Source organism: Poecilia formosa, unplaced genomic scaffold (assembly GCF_000485575.1).
Source record: "Poecilia formosa unplaced genomic scaffold, Poecilia_formosa-5.1.2 Scaffold220, whole genome shotgun sequence".
Classification (NCBI taxonomy): Eukaryota; Metazoa; Chordata; class Actinopteri; order Cyprinodontiformes; family Poeciliidae; genus Poecilia; species Poecilia formosa.
This window is the reverse complement of record NW_006800159.1, coordinates 159,814-184,721: the sequence shown is the minus strand read 5'-3', so window position 1 is coordinate 184,721 and position 24,908 is coordinate 159,814. Positions and strand designations below refer to the sequence as shown.

General features: G+C 39.9%; 1 protein-coding gene across 8 annotated transcripts in view; it reads left to right on the top strand.

The window, feature by feature from the left end:
* LOC103149221 (thyroid hormone receptor alpha) overlaps positions 1-17,330 on the top strand; it is a 78,895-nt gene extending 61,565 nt beyond the window's left edge. For 3 of the 8 annotated variants that reach the window (XR_001664255.1, XR_001664257.1, XR_001664261.1), the window contains 7 exons: positions 3,905-4,026; positions 7,639-7,786; positions 8,277-8,482; positions 10,044-10,190; positions 10,863-11,121; positions 11,215-12,013; positions 14,177-17,330. Coding sequence is in view for 1 of the 8 variants with exons in the window: in XM_007568266.2 (XP_007568328.1) it covers positions 3,905-4,026; positions 7,639-7,786; positions 8,277-8,482; positions 10,044-10,190; positions 10,863-11,121; positions 11,215-11,465 (1,133 nt within the window). In the remaining 7 variants the exon portion in view is untranslated. Of the gene's footprint in view, positions 1-3,904; positions 4,027-7,638; positions 7,787-8,276; positions 8,483-10,043; positions 10,191-10,862; positions 11,122-11,214; positions 12,704-14,176 lie in introns of those variants that run through there. The other 5 variants (XR_001664259.1, XR_001664260.1, XR_001664256.1 and 2 more) reach the window with 4 other exon arrangements.
* Positions 17,331-24,908: the final 7,578 nt, after the last annotated feature.

The following is a 24,908-nucleotide window of genomic DNA, read 5'->3' as shown; positions in this document are numbered from 1 at the left end:
ATTTTTCATTTTAAAGCAAAGATAGAGTAATTAAAAAACTGACATTTTAAGCTGTCTTTAGCATCTTATATAAGAGATTAGCATGGCTAGCATTACCAGAGAATAGACTCTTGCTCTCCTTCCATAAGGCAGCAGACATTTCTAAATCCAGCATGTTTCATAAGAGTTTGAGAGCAGCTCCTGTATTCTCTTCAGCCTTCCTGTTTTCTGCTGAGATCCTTTCTCTCTCCCCTCTCTCTCTATTTGTAAAGCATATCTCAGCACCATCGCAGTTCAAAGTGCTTTACATAAAAACATAATACTGTGACCAACTCTAAAGCAAGCAAATAAACATTACATTTTGTCAGATGTCATCAGCAAAATCATCAAATATGTTGATCAATGTTCTAGTTATTATTAATAAAAGGCAACTCTAAACAGGTGGGGTTTTAACGTTGATTTAAAGAAACTCAGTGTTGCGACTGTTTTTCAGTTTTCTGGAAGTTTGTTCCAGATTTGAGGCTATTTACATCCTGACATCTCTGAGCTCATTTTCAGATTTTATTTTTAAATCCTCACCTGGTGCTGAGCAGCAACAAATCCTAAGCGATGTTGAACTATGACACACTGAGTGAATGGGGAAGTTTGCATGTTGCAGCGAAAAATTGAAGCACGTGGGGTGAAGCAGGTCAAAATGCATCAACACGACGAATCTAATATGGCATAAAAACAATGACATACTTGACGGAGTTTGGCTACATCAAGGCTCACTGCAGTAAAAAAGACATGGAGGATCAGATAGCAGGTAAAGCAGCGCACAGCTACAAACATTCACCCGGATTAAAAGTTAGAAAGCTAAACAAATAACCTGCAAAATTATTTAAGTCTTCGAGCTGCGATGTAAGACGCTGGTTCTGCTCTCCCTGTTGAACCGCTGCTACGCTACAGGTAGTAATATCTGACAGACGGAGCTTCGCTTCTGCTCCACCTGGTAGTGACTCTCACACCGAACCTCTGCTTAAAGCTGCAGCATCTAACTTAAAAATAAATAAATACATTTTACATACGTATTAAAACTTTCACTGTCCTAACATGAGACAGTTAATCTATGAAAAAATAATCGATCTCCTCCCTGTTCTGCATAATTACTCTGCTCAGTCAGAAACAGCCAATCAGAACTAGCAGTAATCAGCTAGCCGCCATGCTATCAGGAAGTTTTCATTCAGTAACTCTGGATTGTTTATTGTAATGGATCCTCTGTTTGCCTTTGAATGTTAAGTTTTATACTTGATTTTTTTGGCAGTGTTGAGAGGTTTTATATTGACTTTTTGCATTATTTAGCCTCTTCAGAGCCTTCATATGATTTCAGTCTGTTAAGATCGTATTACCAATAGCAGTACAATTTGCACAATGCCTGTTTTGTTTTTTTCTTGGAAAAAGTTATTAAAACAAGTTTTTGTTTAAATTAAGGTGAATGCATGGTTCCTTTATCCACATAAAGTAACCGGTAGTGTTTATGATTAAAAATATAATAATTATGTGATCAGTATCGGTGACCGGCCCTCATGGGTGATCAGAATCGGAATCGGCAGGAAAAAACCTGATTGGCACATCTCTAATACATATATATAATGGGAAAAAAATGGGTCCAATCTTTATAATTTTCAGACAGTGACTCGGCCATCACAGCATTAATGCATGAACACACCAGTGTCAAGAGGTCACTGTCATCTCCATTACTGCATGTTAGAGAAGTCAAGTGGCTACAAACCAGGAACACGGTTCCACCAATCTACCATGAAGGGTTGTTTCTGACATGCTGTCTGTCCGTTTGTCTGTTGCTGTTTTTGCTTTTACATTTAGTTATTTGGTCAACTTTGCAACCAAGAGAGAACTTTTGTATTCTTTTGAAAGAAAAAGAAACAGAGACCTTTTTTCTTGCAACCTTTCTAAGTAACCCAAATCAGTTCAGCGTTATTCTAACTGCACTGTGATGAACTTTAGCATTTAGCATGCTAACTGAGGCCTGTAGAGTCTGATCAGCAGCAGGGAGGTTTTATTTTTTCTGAGTAGTCCAGCAGTTGAACTCAATTTGAACTTTCTGGTTGGCTGTCCTCAATGCTTTCCACTAGAGTCTACTCAGCTAGCTGATTGCTAACCATTGAATTCTTGTATAAACGGTAAAAATCAGCATATTTTGTTCTCTGCAACGCAGCTGCAGTTCAGGGTGGCACAATTCAAAAAATGAAAGGCATCAGATGAAAATAAACAAATATTCAAGCGACATCTCAAGAAATGAGCGAGAAAGCAAAATAGAGACGACATTAATGGGCCAGAAAGTGAATCTGAGGTTATTTTCACACCTGACAGTCTGGTTGACTCAGTTCAATTGGGGACCAAAGTGGAAACATTTGTTCCATTTTCAGCCGGTGTGGTTCTCTTTCACACTGACTGAGTTTGTCAAACAAAACAAACTCGTTGAAAAACCTGTTCCCTCCCTCACCTGTGGGGGCGCTTCACTGAGACCCACTGAAGGAATCAACTTAAAAACCTCTGAAGAAGACACTGAGCACAACTTCCTTCTTAATGAAATGTAAAGAAAAATGAAGTGGCTTCAGCTTTCAGCGCTTGTATGATTTCTCTTTTGTCTTTGGTAAAAGACCACAAGTCATTTCTCCCACCAGCGCTGTACTAAGGCGTTTTGTTTTGGTTGTATTTACCCAGAATGCCTTGCGCTATAGTTTGCTTCGGGGTGGCTTCCAAAAGCAGGCACTGGAGTGTAGGAACCGCCCCAGTTTCACTTCAACCAATCTGCGACCTAGGTTTATAGGAGGACTAGAGTTTGCCTTCGATCACACATTCACACCTCCACAAACCAGCCGGACTGTCTTGGCAAACGAACTAGGATTTGATTGAAGCAAACCAAACAGGGCTGGTGTGAATGAACTCTGAGTCTCTCATCAGAGGCATACAATAAATCTAACTTATATTGATCTATGTGAATTGCCTGCATTGAACTCATGGTTTACATCAGAGACCTACAGGCTAACCTTTGAGACTATTTGCAAACTAACTTCTTGCTTTGAATAAAACAGTAACAGTAATAAAACTAACACTTATGATCAACACCTGGTTGTCAGCCGAACAAAAGGCTTTAGATGGACCTCTGCTACTCCTGACTGATGGTATAATATGTCGTGTGTTCTTTGTAGTTTTGGCAAATCCCCTTTTATTCTTAAAAATGAGAACTTTTCTTCCTGGATTGTTGTCTTCTCTGCTTTCCGGGTTTTGATAATCTAAACTACATTCTCAGCAGACCAAATCATTGACATGTCTTCTATTAAAAATGATACCAGCAGTTACAGAGTTACAAATAGCCTCTTTTGACCCAAGAACCCTGTGTAGGTGGTTTCACTGTGTGTCCTAAGGTTGTTGGTGGCGTTTATCCTTTTCAAGCAGTGTCTCACTGTGTGGAAATGAATACTAAAGTCTCTCTGCCACAATAGATCTGTAGAGGTTACACAATCCAAGGAGCAGATCGCCTTAGATCATTTAAGGCAGAGCTTTGGGGATCAAAGGAGAACAGGAAAACATTTATGAGAGAAAAGATTGAGAGCAAAAGAATATTTCAGGAATCCTTGAAGCCTGAACCTCCTGAGCTTGCATGACAACGGCCCCCTGTGGAGAAACAATGCCATTCTTGTGTATGTTCAACCCTGCATCACAGTCTCTTGGGGCCCCTGTGTACAGGTGCTTCACAGAGGCCCCTGTGATAACGCTCAGTTCCCTCCCTCTTCCTCTCTCTCCCATCCTCATCCTCAATCTCACTCCTCACCATCCACCCGTTCCTCCCTCGTTTGCACTATTTGTCACCCCGTCCTGTCTCACTCTTCATCCTCCTCTTCCTCCTCCTCCTCTCCTATAGCTCTTAGCGTCTCTGTTCCAGGATACATCCCCAGCTACCTGGAGAAGGATGAGCCGTGCGTGGTGTGTGGGGACAAGGCCACCGGCTACCACTACCGCTGCATAACCTGCGAAGGCTGCAAGGTACGCCGCTGGAGTTCAGGGCTGGACCACAACTGCTGCACAGCTCACATGTCATGTTACAGCCACACATTTTACATATTGATACTTTGTTAAATAGAAAATAACTAAGTAGTGTTTTGTTTTTTGCTCTTTTTTTTAAAATGGGGGAAAAAAATGGTGTGTTGTTTTGGAAATTAAAAATGAGGACAAATGGGCCACGCACGCGTTCAGGCCCCCTAAATCAATAATCTGTCTCTGCCAGCATTACATTTTCCAGACTTACTACTGATTCTCAATCGGATTTATGTCTGGACTTTGACTGGGTCAGTCAAGCACTCAAATTTGTTTCAATCTAAGTGGGGCTGCAACTTACGATTATTTTAATAATGGATTATTCTGCTGATTTATTCTGATGATTAATTGATTAATCAGAAAAGAATTGCCACATTCTGCAAATTTTCAATTTGAGCCTTTTTTTTAGACAGTATTAGAAATGCATCAAAAATGAAAATAAATAAAAAATAATTCAATTCCTTTTTTTAATAAAATTTACATTTTAGTACTTAAAATGCAATAACAGCATTCCTTTAGTGAAAAGATGCATCTGCGGCTAAAGCAGATTCAGAAGAATTTATTGTCATTGTCAGAAAGACAACGAAATTGCAGTTTCAGTTTCAACCATCCATTACACAACAACACGGGGGTGGGGGGTTCTGGGGATAGAACAGACCAACCAAACACTTTTTTATCTGGTATGCAAAATGTATATTATATTTTTTTGTACATATTTTGGATTTATTGAGCTGTTCTGAGTGTGTTGTGCTTTTAGAAACTGGACTTTTTTGAGTCTCTATATTCCAGTTAACGATGAATCTATTCCTAAATGAGTTGATCATTTCAATAATTGAATTATTAGATTACAAGTTAAGACCTGGATCTAACCATTCTGTTGGAGCTCATCTGAATGTTTAGTTGAATCTGTCTTGGCTTCCTTCCTGGATTTCTCTGTATTTATCTTCAGTAATCCTCTCATCAACTCTTCCCTGCTATAAAAAATGAGATCACCACAACATAATACTGCCACCACCTTGTTTCACGTTCACGGTGATATTCAACCCAGTTCATGTCAGCTGATCAAATTCTAAAATGTTTAATTTGAATTTAAAATACACTGTAATGCATTTAGTAGTTATTTGTTCTAACTCTTACATGTGAATAAAACCTTTTTGAAATTTCATGTAAAAGATAAACTGACCTAGTAAAGAGTGCTGATTGGGAATGTGTGGAGTTTCTACAACTCAGTTATTTAACAAATTTAAAAGACTCGTTTCCACTTTTGTCACATTCCAGCCAGACGTCTGTAGTTCTCCGTCCAGGAGTTAGCTCATGGATTTCTTGACTTTAACCGTAACGGTTTTTGCAAACTCCTTTCTTTTAACTCCTTGTATTCTGCCTATGAGATCAGGCTACAGTAAGCTAGCATACCTCAGGTCAAACAGTCTTTACTTTCTTGTGAGAGCTTATGTAAGACGTCCACTTATGTTATTGCTTGATAACTTGATCACTCCACTGTTCTTGGAATCCACAGACACCATGTGATGAGATCAAGGAGCAAAAAGAACGCTTAAGTGATAAATTAAATGTTCTGGTTGAGGGGTCAGGTTAGATTATTGAAACTGAATCTTAAATCCTCTGAACCAGGTTCTTTGACCAAACTGGAGATTTTTGACGATGGTAACGGAGCGGTGAGGATTCAGTCCTGCTTTAAAGTCAATGTCATGAAAGATAGTAGGAGAAATTGCATCATTGTGACACAATAGATTGTTTCGTACGGAAAATAATTTCAAGCGATTTCAGCAAAAGGCGGTGACATTTAGTCAGATGTCGTTCATCAGACATATTCTTACCGATATGCGTATAATGATCCATCCAACTCAGGAGACCAGGTGATACAAAACATTATGGGGACACCTAAGACTTCCAAACTTTTTATTTTCACAAAATAACTTTCACTAATTGATAAACATAGTTTAAAAACTTTGCCATCTTCTTAGGTTGAAATACCTAATACATTGTCTCTGTTTATTGCTTGTCTAATTCGTAGATGGCCTTAATGCCCCCACCCCCTTTTTCCACATTTAATTGGGCATTTAAGAAATGCCCAATTCTTAAATTGAGGCATTTAAGAAACATTAAAATGCCTCAATTTGTGGTTTGTTCGTTTGTTTGTTTGTTTGTTTTTTCACAAACAACATAAAGGTATTTAAAGACTCTCTGTTCAGTGTCGAATTATCCAGCTCAGGTTTGAACTGGAGAAAGTAGAATAAACAGCAGATTATGAAATAGCCCTTTAAATGTTGTGCCACTGGTGGAATTTATTGATTTTTGCTTAGCCTAAAGAAAGCCGATAGAGAAGTGAAAACAAACAGCAAATAGCCCGAGGTCAGGAGTTGAACCAGGACAGCTACGTAGAGGACAATAGCCTCCTCACATGGGGCGCCAAGCGGCACAAAGCCACAACTCAGATCCTAACTTTACCTTTGTTAGCTCCTGTAGGCCAATTTTAGATCCCGTCTGTCACTCTGTCTACATTTTATTTTTCTACCATGTGCCGTAAATGATGCCAGATAAACAGGCTTGCTCAATGCTATGGTCAGCCAACTGGTAAAACAGATGTTTCTGTTAGCCTTTTGCTAGCCTGGTTAAAAACCATCCATTTATTCTGTGCTTTGCTTCGTACAGAGGGTCTGGACTTCCAGCTATTGAGAAACAATCGTTTGCTGGACGCGTGGACTCTGATTTTTGAATTTTTTATTTTTTATTTTTTTAAGAATTTGTCTTGGGAGTAGTTGCCTTTATTTGACAGTAGTCTGACAGGAAGGGGACAAAGAAATCCAGGAAAGGAACTGTAGCCTCCATATGCGTGGCGTCTGCTCTAGCCATTGCGCCACGCCACTCCTTGACTCTGTGAGTTTTAAACACATCAGTTAGTGATTTTACCCAATCACTAACTTTTGGCTGGGCATCAGCCGAATGAAGCTGAGTGGAAATTGCGCATGCTGTACACTACCTTGTAGTGAGTAGGGCCACAACAGCTAAACGTCTGAAACATACCTATTGCTCCAACTTTAATTTCTCAATATTTGGAAGCGTGTCCAACACAGACTGAACTTTGCTCATTTCCTTGACACTGCAATGCTAAAACAACATAGAAAATTAACGTCACTGTTCACAACTCCTCCTTCTGTTTGCTGAATGACTTGATTGAAATCTAGCTGGAGAAATTGAACTCAGTGGGAGAAATTCCAGACAGAGCAAAGATGAGAAGTGAGCAAAATGGACCAGGGTAATTCTCTGCAGGGAATTTAAAAACTACTTCCTTTTATACTTCAAAATAAGAGACTCAAACATAGCTACAAATGTGTGTAATGCTATAAGCATTCATTTTTAAAATGAAGTTTTTCCAGTAGGAGCCTATTCTTATTTTCTCAGTCAAAATCATATGCTAACAACAGCAATGCGCTTTGGGAGATATGTCATTAAATATTGTGACATCTCTGACTAGCCCCTTTATAAAAACATTTTGTAGAGTGATAGGGTGCTTACTGTCTCTCATTCTGTCCCTCCTTATAGGGTTTCTTCCGCAGGACAATCCAGAAAAATCTCCATCCTTCTTACACCTGTAAATATGAAGGCTGCTGCATCATTGACAAGATCACACGCAATCAGTGCCAGCTGTGCAGATTCAAGAAGTGCATCTCTGTGGGCATGGCCATGGACTGTGAGTCATCCCAAACCTCTGACTTAGTAAAATTGAAGGCATATATTGATGTAGTAGTTAGCTGCTAGATACAACACAGAGCAGCTAACTAGTTGCCACTCCAAGCTGCTAGCTAACTACCACACTGTGCAGCTATGAGCAGCTAGCTAGCTACCAAACCGAGCTGCTGGCTAACTACCACACTGAGCTACTAGCTAGGTACTACACTGAGCAGCTAGCTCACTGAGTAGCTAGCTAATCACCATACTGAGCTGCTATCAAGCTACCACACCGAGCAACTAGCTAGCTACCTCACAGTTAGCTATCTACCTCACCAAGCAGCTAGGTTGCGGTCCTTTTGGTCCTGTTGATAAGATAATTTCAGGATACTTTGTAAAACTTTGTAAAAAGCCAAACTCAGAACTTATTGAATTTTTACCATGTACTCAAGTCTGCATCTCTCTATATATGAAACCACCAACCCATTAACTCCACCCATTCTGTCTCCCAGTGGTGCTGGATGAGAGCAAGCGCGTGGCCAAGCGGCGCCTCATCGAAGAGAACCGAGAGCGGAGGAAGAGGGAAGAGATGGTGCGGACGCTGCAGATCAGGCCGGAGCCAGACAGCGCAGAGTGGGAGCTGATCAGGATGGTGACTGAGGCGCACCGGCACACCAACGCCCAGGGCTCCTCCTGGAAACAGAAGCGCAAATTTCTGGTAATTTGTAACTTTGAAGAGAAACAGTTTATTTCTAGGGCCGCCACACATGGTGAAAGCTGTATAAATCTGTAAAGTTTTCACTTTCCAACAACAATTTAAGCGGATTGTGCAAATAAGAGAGCTTAGATGAATTACAGAAATTTAAGCCCATTTTTAAAATTCACTTAATTATTGGTAGTGTTTTACCAAATCAAAGGAGGTAAGAAACTTCTGCTCAAGAACCGAGAACACAACACTTAAGTGGTTTAAGTGTTTAAATCACTTAAGGGTAGTTTAAACAACACCACTGGTTTAACAACACCACTGTTAAAGTGGTGTTGTTAAACCACTTTAATAGAATTCCAAATTCTTAAGTTAATAATCGCCTTCTTTAATATTCACATAAACTCTATACATATACAATGACTTAGAACAATTGTTGACAGAAACTAAATTTTTAGTTAAATTCTTGTCACAATGTCAGAATTTTTACCAAATTTAAGCAGCTAAATGTATTAGTAAACCATTATTACACAGTGCAAACTAACATGCTTTGTCATAATTTCAAAACTTTCCAAAGGTCCTTTTTATTGTACCAAAATAGTAAAGTGAAAGACTAAGCTTCAGGAAAAGGTTCCACTGATTAAAACCCAGTTATAAAATTTTGAATAATGATTGTGGTAATCAATGGATACCTTCATACACTGGGTTTAGAAAATGATGGTTACCAAGCAACCATTTAATACAGAAGCAAGCAGTTTTACACTTGAATACATTTGTGTGCAGCGATTTAAAAAGGGGAAGGACATTCAAGTCTGAAGAAAACACTGTGTGGGAAAAGCAGGCGCAGCACAATGGCTGCTGCTGCTTCACAACCTCAATGCTGCTTCACTTCAGAACGACCCTGATCTGTGCAAACAAAACTTTGGAACAAAAAGTCCTTATTGAATATGTTTGAATTTTCAAAACAGTGCATGCATGAGTTTTTATGTTTTCACCAAAAAAGATTTTTTTTTTTTTAATAATTCATTGTCTAAAGCAATTCAGCAGTTTAAATGAGGAGTCAGTATTTAAAATGTCCTTTTTAAAGGTCCAACCAAGGACTTTTATAATTTGTACAGATTTGTGAAATATCTTTTGACTAGTAACCGTTTGTGCAAAACAGTTGCATTGTTTTTAACATGTAACGTTGTCCTTGATTAAGTAAACTTAAATAAATGCCGTACATATATAATTTACTACAGCTTTATCGCCTTACTTTGTAGAACCAGGTGATTACTAAACTATGTCTTCAGTGACTCTAAAAGTCCATGAATATACATGTAAAAGTTACATCAACAATGTGTTTATTTTTGTGCAAATGACAGATTTTTTTTTTTTTTAGTTTATTTAGGAAATTGAGCTTAAATCTGCTTCATTTATTGTCAGTAAATCTCAACATATGTACTATACACTCGTACATCCTGTGTGGGTTTTACATCCACAACTTTCTGAGCGGACAAAGCGCATTTTAGTCCAAGGTTTTCTCTTCTTTCTCCTGCCTCATTGACTGCTGACCGCGTTATTGTGCTGTTTGCAGGCGGACGACATCGGCCACGGTCAACTGATGCCCACTTCAGACGGAGATAAGGTCGACCTGGAGGTCTTCAGTGAGTTCACCAAGATCATGACCCCTGCCATCACCCGCGTTGTTGACTTTGCCAAGAAACTGCCCATGTTTTCAGAGGTTGGTAGGAAAGGATGCTAAATGTTGTTTTTCATGAAACAGTTTATGATGCAGTCTCTTTCCATCCCGTGCTCGAACCTGTCACTTCAGTTAAATAAACACTGGTTGTGAAATCAGAACTAAACAAGCCAAAGGAGGTATGTCAGTAACAAGAGTTGCATTTATTGCCACCGTAACATGTTATAACAGCCTCACAAAAGTTTTACCTGCAAAGTAAAAGAAGAAAAATTAAGTTTTTCAAATATTTTGCAGATAAAAATCTGAAAACGTTGTTGTTACTAGCCCCCTTTAGATTGATATCCACAAACCCGACATCATCAGAAGCATTTCACATCGTCGTGAAGTTCTACTCAGAATGTTTCACTTGTGATCCTGTTGCAGTCACTTTCTTAAATCACTTTCTTAAATCTTGCATTATGACTTGATGTGAATTATACAATACAGTACAATGAAATGTACAATTCAACAGGCCTGTCTGTCAGGGCCTAACTAGCAGACTGAGGGCGGGACCAAACACACCATTCCCACAAAAATTCACAAATTTATACCACACTTTTCTGATTTTAGTTCTAACAAAAATTGTTGACCTTGCCTTAACTGTCTTTTTGCAATGTTCTATGAAGGTTTTGTCCTATTAAAAGCAGTAACCCTGAATTCCTGTCCACCTGCCAGCTGCCTTGTGAAGACCAGATCATCCTGCTGAAGGGTTGCTGCATGGAGATCATGTCACTGCGCGCCGCCGTGCGCTACGACCCCGAAAGCGAAACGTTGACGCTCAGCGGCGAGATGGCCGTAAAGCGTGAGCACTTGAAAAACGGCGGGCTCGGGGTGGTTTCGGACGCCATATTTGATCTGGGCAAAAGCCTGGCACAGTTCAACTTGGATGACTCCGAGGTGGCACTGATGCAAGCGGTGCTGCTCATGAGCTCAGGTGAGGCAGCATCACCTTTTATAGGAAGAACTACTTGAACTGGCTGCAGTGAACATGTCGTATTACCAGTTCTTCTTTCTGCACTGGCTTCAGATCGGTCGGGGCTGATGAGCGTGGAGAAGATCGAGCGGTGCCAGGAGGCCTACCTGCTGGCTTTCGAGCACTACATCAACTACCGTAAGCACAACATTCCCCACTTCTGGCCAAAGCTCTTGATGAAGGTCACAGACCTGCGGATGATCGGCGCCTGCCACGCCAGCCGCTTCCTCCACATGAAGGTCGAGTGTCCAAACGAACTCTTCCCGCCACTCTTCCTGGAAGTCTTCGAGGACCAGGAAGTGTGACATCGCGCCCCGCAGCTTGGGGTTTGGCAGTAAAGGAAGCATCGGCCATGGATGAACATCATAGGAAAAAACTGGATTTTGTTTTCATTTGTGAGAACGTGCCCTGTACATTTTTCTGTTATTTGCCCATTTCTGTCAAACACAAGACTTTGACCTTCTGCCACCAGCAAAATCTCATCAGCATCATGAAACAGGTGTTCTACAGCTGGTAGTTTTTCAAGACTATGCCATAAACGTGCATCTATATGCAAATCCAAATTGCATCTATGAGGAGGGCTGGACTGGTGCCACACCTAATGCAAACTGAGGGGCTTTGCTAGCGGCACACTTTAGTGAAATCTCAAGCACATGTCTTCGAGGGTTTTTTCTTGTCCTGGACCTGACATCTGGCACTTTTGACAATCCCAACAACCATCCCACTGAACTCCCACCTCCCCAACATCTCCAAGAGCAAAAGCTTCCACTTTCAATCCACTGTGGCCCTGAGAGTGTTTGTCAACCTACCTCCGTCACACAAACCTTCACACTGAGAAACACACTCACAGAATGTACGTGCACAAAAAAAACAACACCCCAACACTGTTACCTCATTTCTTGTCAAATGTATTTCTTTATTTATATTTGGTGGGCAGGGAGGAGCCAGATGTAGTTCAGTTAGAGGATATGGAGCCATGCACCCCACAGTTACCCATATGCTACTGGCAACTGCTGAGAGAACATTCAGAGAAAACTTTGTGTAAAACACTAATCTACAAAGCATTATTTGTACTACAAGTCTTATAGCCGAGGACACTACAGCAATCACCGTGCGTCACTAGATGTGATGAACATCACAGTGCATTCTGTAAGCACTAAACTGTGAGTATGTATGGAGTCTGATTTGAGTCAGTCTTGGCAAATAAAGCTTTTTGAATAGCAAACATTTGCAAAGTGCAGAAACTCAACATCGCTGTTCAAAACTCCTTCGCTGATCGGCCCTGTTGTAATTCACCCTGAGAAATCAAAGCCAATGGGAGAAATCCCTGAGTGGAGATGAGAATTCAGCGGAGTTGCGTGGGAAGGCAACGGCCAGATGACTGGTGCTCCTTCAGTCTTCTGGGCTTTACTTGCGAAGGTTCTCAAATCATATTTACATATTTTTAGGGTTACAAACAAATTTGTCTATATCTGCATATCCCAATTGGTAAAATTTATGATTTCCAAGCAAATAATCTGAATAAATGTATAGCCTATTCATCTTAAGCTTTTGAGATCTATCTCCTTTATTCTCATTGATGAAATGTTTAAACAATTACAATAACTCCTGGAGAGCTTTGTCTTTTTTTTTCTACACATTTCTATTTGGTAATTACAGCTTATGTGTGACTTTTGTTAGTAATTTTGATAACTTTCTCACTTTAGCTGTTTTTAGTTGATTTTCAAGATTTTATCAAATTTTATTGACACAAATCTCGTTCCATTATTTATGACATGTTCCAGTAAGGAAAACATGTCACATTAATCTGATCAATATTTAAGATTAACTGATCAACTTTAAAACATAGCACAGTGCTTTGATCACATTATTATAATCATTATTATTATTTGTTTTTAGAAGAAGCCAAGAATTTATGAATTTATACATCAAATGCATGGCTTCATAAAGAAGCAATGCATTGATTGTCTGCTGATTTCCAACGTGACTCATTAGCAAATGTTAGCTGTTTCGCTAATATTTCCTGCAGTGTGGCCTTCAGGTCATTATTTATGGCTCTGACCAGATTGCTCGAGCTAATTTATTCCTCCATTTCCAAAAGAACGTTTGTAACAAACATACTTCAGCTGTGCCTGTAAATTTAAAGGCCTTTTAAGTACCGGAGCACTGAATTATTTCACTGAGCAGTTAAAACACAGCTTATCAGTTTAGCATGACTAGAGGGCGCCTGTCCATGAGTAGCTGAAATCTGCAAATACTGAAGACTCTCTCTAAAAATGCTAAATATTGCCAGTGGGGACGGAATAGGGATGAATTGGTGAATTGGCCCGAAGCTGACTGTGCAGTTGCATAATTTAAAAAAATAATTTAATCTGGAATTGTGCACCATTCAAGTCAAAATTACTTTTTTGATCCTAAAAGAAAATAAATGTTATTTTAACTTGTATTCATTCAAATTCTTCAGAGTTATTGTAGATTGTGATGGTCGCTGGCAGGAAGGATCTCCTGTATCAGTCTGTATTACAGTAAATTTGAAGAAGCCTCTGACTAAAGACACTCTGTTTATGGAAGACACTCTCATGGCCTAAATTAAAGCACTACCAGCCCCAAATTTAAATCTTGAAAATGACCTAAGCATGTAGCAGTCAGCTATTTTTTTTTTTCTTTGGCAGCCAGACATAAGATACTAGATCTTTAATCATCTTTGGAAAACTTCTAGATCAAATCATAGAGGATTGGGTCGCTGTTCCCATCAGCTCATTGTAGTTCTAAACTTCAGCCTTTGATCTTGTAGTGTCATTTCTAAGTCGGTGTGTTTACAGAAAGCACTTTTTATTCAGAACATCTAAAAGCTCTTCAGCCATTTCCAGCCTACACAGGGTGTCTGCATGTAGAATACCTCACCCAACTCGTACCTCCTGATTCATTACCTCACAGACACACATTCACTTTTCAGATGTTTTTACTCTTTCTCATTGGCTTTTCTTTGTTCTTTTTATTTATTTATTTATTTTAGCCCTTTCTGATAAGTTGTGGGAAGCAGCCTCTCAGTCTCCATGTGTTCTCATCTTGACCCCCTGACCTGTTTCCTCCCGAGCCCACCTTCCCTGGTAGGGACCTGTAGCACCCCCTCATCTCACCCAACCCCTCTGCCTGTAACTGCCTGAAACCAACAAGACTCTACCTCACCTCTCGTCTCCATGGAGCCGCCCCTCAGAACCCAACACGAGCACATCTGAAACTTAAAACACTAACGCAGTTATTAGCTGTACGTCCCCACTGTGAACGGATACGTCAGCAGCGTCAGTCTGCTGAAGGCGCTGCTCCTCTTTAACGTGCTGTCTGTCGCTTTCACCTGGTTTGTTTTTCTAACTGCCCACATGGGACCAAGAGTCGCTCTGAGTTCAGGGTTTTTCTTTCAGAACCAGAACTTGACGGCGGCCTGGTGGGTGAAGGAGTGACGGTAAATAAATGAACTTCGAAGAGACCATGACAGCGTTCTGGCGGGTGGAGCCGTTTCAGCCCGGTCGGGTCAGGACTCTGGTGGGTGACTCAGCAGTTTGGAAAGCACATAATGGACTAAATTCCTCCCCGGAGAAACGAACACCCGGCCTCCAGAAACCTGCAGGGAGAGAAGCTCTGTGAACCACATCTTCAGGTGCCATCCACTACAAAACAAAAAAAAAGAAACACAGACTTATCAGGTTCTGTTTTGCACTAAAACCACGCTGTCTGTATCCTAAACTGCTCTGGACTCTTTTCCTCTCCGTCTCGTCGTCCTGCCGTTTTCATCTTTCACTCCATCTGTTGATTCCGGATGGTGAGGCTCGGGCAGTTAGGGGTCACTACTCACTAGCTGCGTTTCCATTGTAAATGTGTGCAAATCTTTGACGATATTCTGCTGATGTCAGGGAAAAAAAACACAAGTTTGCAATTGATGTGTTTCCATGAAAAAAGGAATTAAATTAAAATCACATGTGAATTAAAACGCGAGAAGTCATTAAAAATCATGTCAGGATGGTTGTAAACAGCTCCATGAGATTTATAGCGCTCATCATCTATCCGCCGAGATGTTGACATTTTATTCAGACTTTGGGGCGACAAGCCCCGCCTACTTTGGAGCGGCTACGTATGCTGCAGTTTGGGGAAAAGAGACCATCATCCTCCTTCCACTTCCTGTCTTCTTCATCATCGTTTTTGCCTGTACTAACATCGAGCTGTTGATCACGTGACTTGTGCGATGCTGAGAAAAAGTGTTTCCATCGAAGTTTTGCAGAATACACAAAGTTTGATACCGAAAAATCACAAACCTTTTGTCGAAAAACCTGAGGTTTTTTTTTGTTTGTTTGTTTGTTTTGTTGTCGTTCGTTCTGATATATGTTCATGTGCCTCACATGGGTGTATCGTTACACTTCATAGTGCTTGCAGAAATATTCGTACATCTAACTCTTTCACGACTTTGTTGCATTACAACCACAAACATTGATGTATTTCACTGGGATTCCATGTGACCAGCACCAAGTTTCACATGATGGAGGTGAAAGTTTTACATTTTTTGAAAAATAGGAAATAAGTTGCTCCTATTTGAAAATTTGGGGAAATACCAATATCCAATATTTATATTGCTGTTACAGCTGATATTTATCTATATTATGTGTTTCACTTCTCCTTCAACACCTTGAACAAACCACAGCTGACTTAATCACAACACTACCCACAATCCTTTGCTGCATCACCATCACTGTCACATGACCAGACAAACATTACACCAGCAACGTCGACCCCTCCCCCTCCAAAGATAAACGGCAACAAGATAGAAATAAATATCGGTTGTTAATATTGGCCCAGCTTCGCTTATCGGTCCAATACATGATTTTTAAAACGGCCAGTATCTACCGATACCGATTTTAGTGCTGATATATCGTGCATGCCAACTCAAAAACTTACTTTGACACTCCTAAATAGTGTCCAGAACACCAGAATGTGTAATAAAAAAAAAAGTCACCAGACCAGAAACATGGTGGTGGCAGCATCATACTGTGGGAATACAGACAAAGAAACATTTACAAGATAAATTATATAGAAAAAGTATTAACTATGCATTATTACTGCCAGTCTGTTGTTAAACAAACATCCCCACAGCATGATGCTGCTACCACCGTTATTTACCACAGAACCATTTCATTTGTGTTGGTCTGGACAATAAACTCCCAGTAAAGTACATTAGAAGTTTTTGGTTGCAATATGACAACATGGGACAAAATTAAAAAATGAAATGCAGTATGAATGCTTTTGCTGTGGACTATCTGTACTATACATATAAATATCTGTAAATATTTAAAGCTACATATATATATAATATAAATATTTCTATGCACTCAGGCCCATTCAGATGATTTCTCCAGGTGACAGAGTCTGGATGAAAATCAGCAGCATTTCTCTCCGGCTGACATGACGATGCTTGTTGGACTCGTGGCGATTACCAAGTAACCTTCTCAGTCCGCTGACCTTTGAGCTCGCCTGCAGGTCCAGCCAGCTCTCTCCTCTCTATTTTTTTTCTCTTCTTTTTGCTTTTTGCTGAGGTCGAGGGTCAGCGTTCCCCGTCGGTGATGTAGATGTGAGCTGGCAGCGCCTAACAGTCGGCGGAGGAAAACCACACCAGCACTCGTTTATCTGCTCCAGGATCTCTGGAGTTGCTCCGGCTGCTGCAGCTTTAGAAGCCAGCTCCGTTTTTAATTTGACAGAAAAATGATAATTAACTCCAACCCAGGACGACTTTACAACCTTTAAATCGAAGCCGCAGAATTAATCAGGTGTTTGTTTTTTGTTTTGTTTTTTCACTTTGTAAAGGGAGAATTGTGATTTCTCTCTCTCGTGTTTACAGTCGTCCAAACTGTGAATCGGATGCTAATCTCTGCCACTGCACCAAACCGTAACAGCTGAGGCGTTCTCCTCCTGACTTACCCAGGGGAAACGGCTCTGTCTCTAGCTCCGTCTGTCCTTCTGTCCTCTGTCTCTCTGTCTCTGCCTGTCCTGCACCCAGACGCCCATCCTGCTCCTCGGAGCTCTCATTGGTGGAGGAAGATATGACAATCCCTGCAGGAGTGTGTCTCCATGTGGAATGTAAAATACTGCAATTATGTGATTAAAGACACATTGTGAAATCTTCAGTTTCTTGTCGTTTTACTGGTTTCAACTAATCGATCAATTGAGCGTTTGTTTTTTTACATGTCCTGTCCAGCAGTGTGACACTGAATGGTTTTCTGAATGTGGAGGTGATGTCCAACAGAGTTACTCTCACTAGTGGAGTGTTCAGGCTTTCGCTATGAGGATAAATGTGGGAAACTTTATTAGAAATTGGTTTCAGATGTAAAGGAAATGGGAAAAAAGTGAAATTATAAAAAAGGAGAAAGGTGGGAACAAGTTTACAGGGAAAGAAGCACAGAGGGAACGATTAGAAAACTGTAATAAGAAAATAATTTTTTATGTCTCCTGTGACTCCTCGGAAGTACAACGTTGAGACGAGTCAGTATCAAAAGAAGTCTGCCTCTAACCTGCAGAAAGAGAGAAAAGAAACAACAGAAAAACCACAGCAACAAACAGCATGCATGTAAAAATAATAATAATTATAAAATCACTGAACTGTACACGGTACAAGTTAATACAAAATGTGTTTAGTAGAAAAAATCCTTTAAATTTGCTGTTGGGAGTAAAGGATGGTTAAAGTAGGGGGCGTTAGTGATGTCACTGTGTGTCACTGCCAGGAGAACCATAGTCTTTGGTTTTAGGTGTTTGTTAGATAAACTCCATGTTGGGCTGTGTTTCCTACTAAACACTAAAATCTTTCATCTGGACGACGTTAAACATGCAGGCCAGAGAACGATGGAATGGGTTTAGACTCAAATATGTTCATGTGCTCTGTTCATTTTCAACTTCTGGGAATTTTCTGAGTTTGAAAATTTCAAAAAATGTTCAACTTTTGAGACTCAGAAATTGTCCATGTTTTTTCTAGAAATGTTCTGAGAGTGATGTCAAAATGTCTGTTTTTTCTAACAAATTTGTGACTTTTCAAACTCAGAAATGTCCAAGTTTTTTTTTTAAGATGTCTCAGATTAATCTAAAAAATGGGTTTATTCAATCAAATTTTCTACTTTCCAAACTTAGAAACTTTCCTGTTTTTTTTTTTTTTTTTAGGAAATTTCTGAGTTTCTTGGCAGAAATTTACTCCTTTTTTCTACAGTAGCTCTAATATAGTCATACAGCTCTCTGCCCTGCTGAACAGTATGCATCCTTTTCCTTTAGAATTATTTTAACACAAAGTAGTTTCTGTTATAAAATGACAAAATGTAAAATCTTTTCCATGCTTCTCTGTTCTTCTTTCAGGCAGCGGTGGTGATAAAAGCAGGACTGTGTTGTCTCGGCCTGCAGCGCCTCTCCAATAACTTTATTTGGTAACACACAGGCTCTGATTACTGAATCAGAGGAGCATCATGTGAGACTCAGCTCCAGCAGCTGGGCTCATCACGCAGCCACAGTTTTTCTCTTTTAGCTGTTGATATAAAAGCTGAGCCTATTTGGCCTGGAGCCACTCAGATAACAATTCAGAGGAAACAGGATCCGTTGTTCTCTTGTTTTCTGTAACAAATCGCTGTCGGCACAATCAGAGGAAAGCATTCCGATAGTTTAAAACCTTTTTAATTTTTTTTTTTTTTTTTTTTTATTGGGCTTGAGACATTTCTTATGTCAAAGTATGAAGGGGAATTCTGACTGGTTTCATAGCCGTTAAGGCAGCAGCTATTTAGCACTTTGGTCCTCAACCAGATGTGACTGATCAATCCGACTACTGATTTTATGTGAGACCGGCACAAAGCTACGACGGAATACTAGGGAAAAGAAAAAAAGAAGAGTAAATTCCATCCGAAAAACTTTGAGATTAGGCCGACCATTTTTTAGAAAAAGAAGGAAATTTCTGAGTTTGAAAAGCCGAAAATGTTTGACTTTTTGACATTTTCAGAGTTTGAGAATGGGAGAAATTCTGACTTTTCAAACTCAGAAATTTCCAAGTTTTTTCTAGAAAATTGTTGAGATTAATCTAAAATTTTCTGAATTTTTCCTAGCAACTTTTCAAATTCAGAAATGTCCTTGTTTTTCTTGAAAATGTAAGTTTTCTGGCAGAAATGTACACTTTTTTTTATATATACAGTATATAAAACGCCATCATAGAAAACAAGAAAACATAGAAAACAAGACCGTACTTTTCAGATTTTCCACTTTCCAATTATGTTGAACTTTTTGTTAGTCTTTCACATAGCCTAATAAAATACCATCATTTATGGTTGCAACATGAGCAAAGGTTCAAAAGTTTGTAGATACATGTGAGGCAGCGTGGGTTGAGAACCAATACTAGAAAACATCATGGCCGACATTCTATATGAGAACAAAGAGTTAGAGGTCAGGATTAACTGCTAAACCAAGTGTTGTGTTTGAACAAGGTAACATGGAGCTGTGGGATTAAAACTGTGCTCAGCCAGATATTAAATGACCTCCAGTATTCGGAGTCATTTTTTATATGTTTTAAACCGAATACTTGTGAGGCTTCAGAGAACTGAACCTCTACTACACTCTTTTCATCACACAGGAAACCGTTTGTTGTGATTTTTGTCAACCAATCAATCAATCAATCAATCAAAAATTAGTTTACTAATGACAGGTTATTTAGCCTGTCATTAGAAAAAACTGAAAGAAGAGAGAAAAAAATTGAGGTACGTTTTTCAAAGTCAGTTATTTCTGGATGTCATCGTTTCAAAATAAATATATATTTATTTTGAAACAATAGCTCCAAACTAAATATTTAGCTAGCTTACTATTAACAAGCTAAATGTTTCAAATGTTTGCTAGCTAGCTAAGTATTTAGTTTGGCGCTAAATATTTAGCTTACAACTATAATTAGTTTGTAAGCTAAATAGTTAGCCTCAAATTAAACATTTAGCTTGCTAACTAAAGCTAGAAAGCTGGCTTTAGTTAGTGAGCTAGGTAACCTTTTGTTAGCCATCTAAATATTTATATTCCCTCTTTCACAATGAGAAGGACTGGCTGTTTGAACAGTGAGTGTACATTATCAACCCACAGAGACCCAACACTGCCATCACACAATCAATACGTAATCAATGTTGGCAACGTTTATATGATCAATATGTATGACAACACTTCCTGTTTCAATTCTGATCCCAGATAATGGAACGGATGAGATGAGATGTTATTGGTCTAAAACAGGGGTCCCCAAAATACAGCCCGCGGGCCGGATCCGGCCCGCCTCCACATTTGGTCCGGCCCCCTGAACAATACCAGAGTAGTCAGATTTTTTTCATTTATTGTATTTTCCAGTTTATATGTGGATTTTTCTTCAACCACCAGGGGGCTCTTTAGCAGGAAGTGTGTCCTGTAAACTGTGGGGCGCATTGCTGCCATCTGTTGGACTTTTAGGGAACTGCCTGACTTTTATGTTATTTAATCAGTACGGTTGTTTGCTAGCGGTAGAGCAGATGAACACACGCGTCTGTTATGAACGCCGCATTCCAGGTCGAGTTCTTTGAAGCCTGTAAGTAGCAGCTTATACTTCAAAACGAGCCTTTATGTTAACATATGAGAAATTAATATGTTAAAGTTACATTCCCTCAATGGAATATACTAGTCAGTCCCAGTGATCGTTTCACTCATGGGTTTTGCCCATGTGCTTTCTCGGTAAAAATCAATCGAGAAACGCACCCCCCCCAAATAACCTGCGGCCCCTCACCAGAGAAGGGAAAAGTTATTTAGCCCTCGCAGGAAAAAGTTTGGGGACCACTGGTCTAAAACCTCCTAATGGAGCCAAGAATCTTCAGGGTTTGGAATTATTCTGCATTCTGATGTGATTTGAAAGCAGATGTTTATCAGTCATTAACCCACATCCTTACATTCACTTGCTTACTTTGAAGTCTACGAAGATAATTGAAAGTTGAGTTTATATTCTCCCTTCTTTATTCTGACACCCCCAAATTAAATCCAGCACCAAACTGGCTTCAAAGTTCACCTCCCAAACTCTGAACATTTCACAGAGTTTTGTTCTGTCACATCGTCTAAAAATGGAAATAAGACAGCCCGGCTCCAAACCACCAAGCTGAGTATGATCAGATCATGAAGGTCTGATCATACTCAGCTTTTCCTACACACCAACAGTGCGAAGCAGTGCCTGTGTCACAGTTGATGAGACCTCAATCCGTCTGTCCATTGCTTGATCCTTTCATCAACCAGAGACAAGATGCCAAGTTACCCCCAACCTGAAGGGAGCAGTTCACCAGACAAGCACAGCATTGATCTGAGAATCAGTTTCTAGGACAGCTGCTGGCTGGAGACTTCACAAATCTGACAAGAAGAAAGTGATAGTGGAAAGACAGACAGACGTCCTGCTTGTAGTTTGTCACACACCATGTAGAGGGGGAACACAGCAGACATGAGAACGAATAGGGCAACATTTAACGTTTAAATAGGAAAACCAACTTTGCACATCACCTTGAACACACCGTCCCCAAAGTCATGTGGTGGTAGCCTCATCCGGTATGAAGGCTTTTATTAACAAGGGAGTGTGAAGACGGTCAGAGTTGAAGGATGAAGGTTTAGCTTTTAGCTAGCCTGGTAAAAATCAGCACTTTGTTCTACACTTTGCTTCATCCAAAAGATCTGGACCACCTGCTGATGAGAAACGATGTTGGAGGTGTGGAGTCTGTTAAAATGTTATTGTTACCCAATTATTGAGGTTTGCTCGTGGCCTATATATGACGCTATGAAGCTTACTGGAAATTCCTGCATTGTTTACAACCATCCTCCAGATTACAATTCTAAAACAGCTCAGAAAATCAACGTCATCGATCAGAACTTCTCCTTCTGTTTACTGATTGACCAGGTAGAATTTCTACTGGACAAATCAAGGTCACTGGGAGAAATCCCAGACTGAGCACTGGAAGGAGATGAGAATCAAGCAGAATTGTGTAGGAAGGCAACAGTCAGGCTAGCTGTTAGCAGGAAACTGAACCTAAACAGAGAGCCAGAGCTACAGTGGAATGTGTTTGACCAAAGCATTGGCACATGTTAGAATGGTTCAATCAAAGTCCAAAGACTTGTGGCTAGAATTTCAGTTTCTAGATGTAAATATCTTGTAGCAATGTGAAGCTAAAAGACTTCCAGCTTTAACTGCAGCCAACAGTTTTCCAATCAGAGAAACTCCAGTTTGTATTGTTAGAGGGACCAAATCCACAAACGTCTCCATTAAACCACATATTAAGTCACACACTCTATATCTGTTATCGGTGGCAGACATGAATGATCCTGCATCCAGTTGTCAGTCAGTCATCTAAGTCTTTATAAAACCAACAGTAACACAACATTACAGAAAGGGAACCAAGGCGCTTTAAGTGAAAGTTTCAACATGTTTGAAATATTAACCAACATTTTTTGGGGGTGGGGGGGAGGGGGTAATTTTACATTTATAATCAAAAGTGTGCATGAACCTACCCAACTGATTACGTTTTAATGAGGCAGACGGCTAAATTATTCCCAAACCTTCGCCGTCATGGCAGCCAGGCGACGTCAAATTTGCTCTTAGCTTGTTGTGGTGGAGATGATGTAACAGTGAGCAGCTTTGCTCTCCACCAATCCAAAAATCCGTCTCTGCCCAGACCGACACAGATAGCATGTGTGTGCATAAAGACTGCTGTGTGTGTGTGCGTGTGTGCGTGCGTGCGTGCGTGCGTATGTGTGTGGGTGTGTGTGTGTGTGTGGAGGGCCAGTGAGAGAGGCTCACACCCCTGCACAGAGATGCAGTCTGACAGGCCAGGACATCCATTACAGATTTTTCCTGTAAGGGAAAAATGCTTCCAGGGAATCCCTAAAATGGGTTTGATAGAGCGGGTTTTAGTAGACATTGCTTCTGAGTTTCTTTATGTTGCAGATTAGCATGAATGATCGATTCTTTCACATAACATACCATTTCTTATACATTAATGCTGCAGTATGTAAATTTAACTAAAAAAATAGTTCCAACAAATATGTCAAAACATATCACCATGTCATGATTAGGCCTGTCAAGGTAATACATTTTGCTGGACAATAAATTGCCCCAGAAGTTATTGTGATAAACAATAATATTGTTGTTTTGAGATCATTTTCAAATATGATCATTAATAACCCAAGAACACATTTTCCAAGGTCAATAAACTTTCAATTTTAATGACCGTTTAACACCGGACATTTTAAATATTCAAAATAAATAAGCAAAACAGAAACAACAAATAAAACGAATTGTGACGTCTCTGTAAACAGAATTGTCCTTTAGGAAAAAAAGAGAGACGAGCTGAAACTGAAACACCAATCTGAAGACTTTTGTCATCCAGTTTTTGGTAGAAGGAGGGAAAAGAGAAAAACAAATCATGTAAATGGAAATTATTGAACTTGTTTTCATTTGTCAAGCAATTTATGTATTTATTGAGCTGCTATTGCTGTCTGAAGAAACTCACTGACCAGAAACAACCAATCAGAGCCAGAAGGGAGGGGCTTGGTGCTGTCAATCACCCTCATGCATGCTACTAAATGTGCTAATGGTGGGAACAAAGCTCATTGTTAAAGGAGAACTGTTTATCTCATCCTTGCCATGCTAATTAGTATTAGCATCCACAAGCTCTGCTAAGATGCTCCTCCTCCTGGCTCTGATTGGTTGTTTCTAGTTAGAACTACTGGCAGAGGAGCTCAGTTTGATTCACAGATTATCTGTCTCATACCATATTGTTGTCATATAGTAACAGTTTAAATAAATATGTGAACAAATATTAGTTATGACAGTGACATACTGCAGCCTTAAAGTCATTTCATAGCCTTGTCGTTTTCTGATAACTGGCCCACTGGCTGTGTGCGGCCCACTTTATGAGCTAATGTATTTCTATCAGTTCGAGAAGAATTTCCCAAAAATAGATTGGACACTAAACCCCGTGGCTGCCCCACCCCGCTGATCCATTCATGTAGACTGGTGTTACGTAAGAGCATTACCCTGCTACCCTGGCAGACATGTCCTTGCTTCAACTCGGTCAGCCAAATAACAGTTGGGTGGGTAGAGATAACACAGGAGGGAGGGCAGAGGTGAGCGTACGTCAAGGGTCCTGCAGATGCACACATGTGTTTAATAAGAGATATCATGGATCCTGTTAAAACTTTGAGTTTTGGTTCCGCTCAGTGAAATTCCGTTACATAAGAAATACGCTCGAAATATGAGAGTGTGTGATTAGAGCAATGGAGAATGTTTTATTGAATTACACACATCAACAGGCTTAATGCAGGGGAGATGGGATCGTTCTAATGAACAAGAGACCTTGATAAAGTCGCAGGCATCGATAAGATCCGTTTGAAGTACTAGTCTGCCCTCTAGTGGCGGACTCAAAGTAGTAATACCTTCATCGTCAGGATTTTATTAATGCTTCAGTCACAAAAGAAGAGAGTAGTTATAAGTTTATGATAAACTTATTTTGTGTATCATAAATTACTTTAAAGAAGCAGTATAGAGTCATATTATAGCACTGTCAAGTAGCTTCTTTTGTTCCAAATTGCTGTATATCAAAAAGTAAGTTAAAAGAAATTTGTAATTTAATGCCTTGAAATTGGGCTTGTCTCTTTAAGAAGCTCCTGCTCTTTCTGACACTCTGCCTTCAGCACGTCTGTGCTTCTCA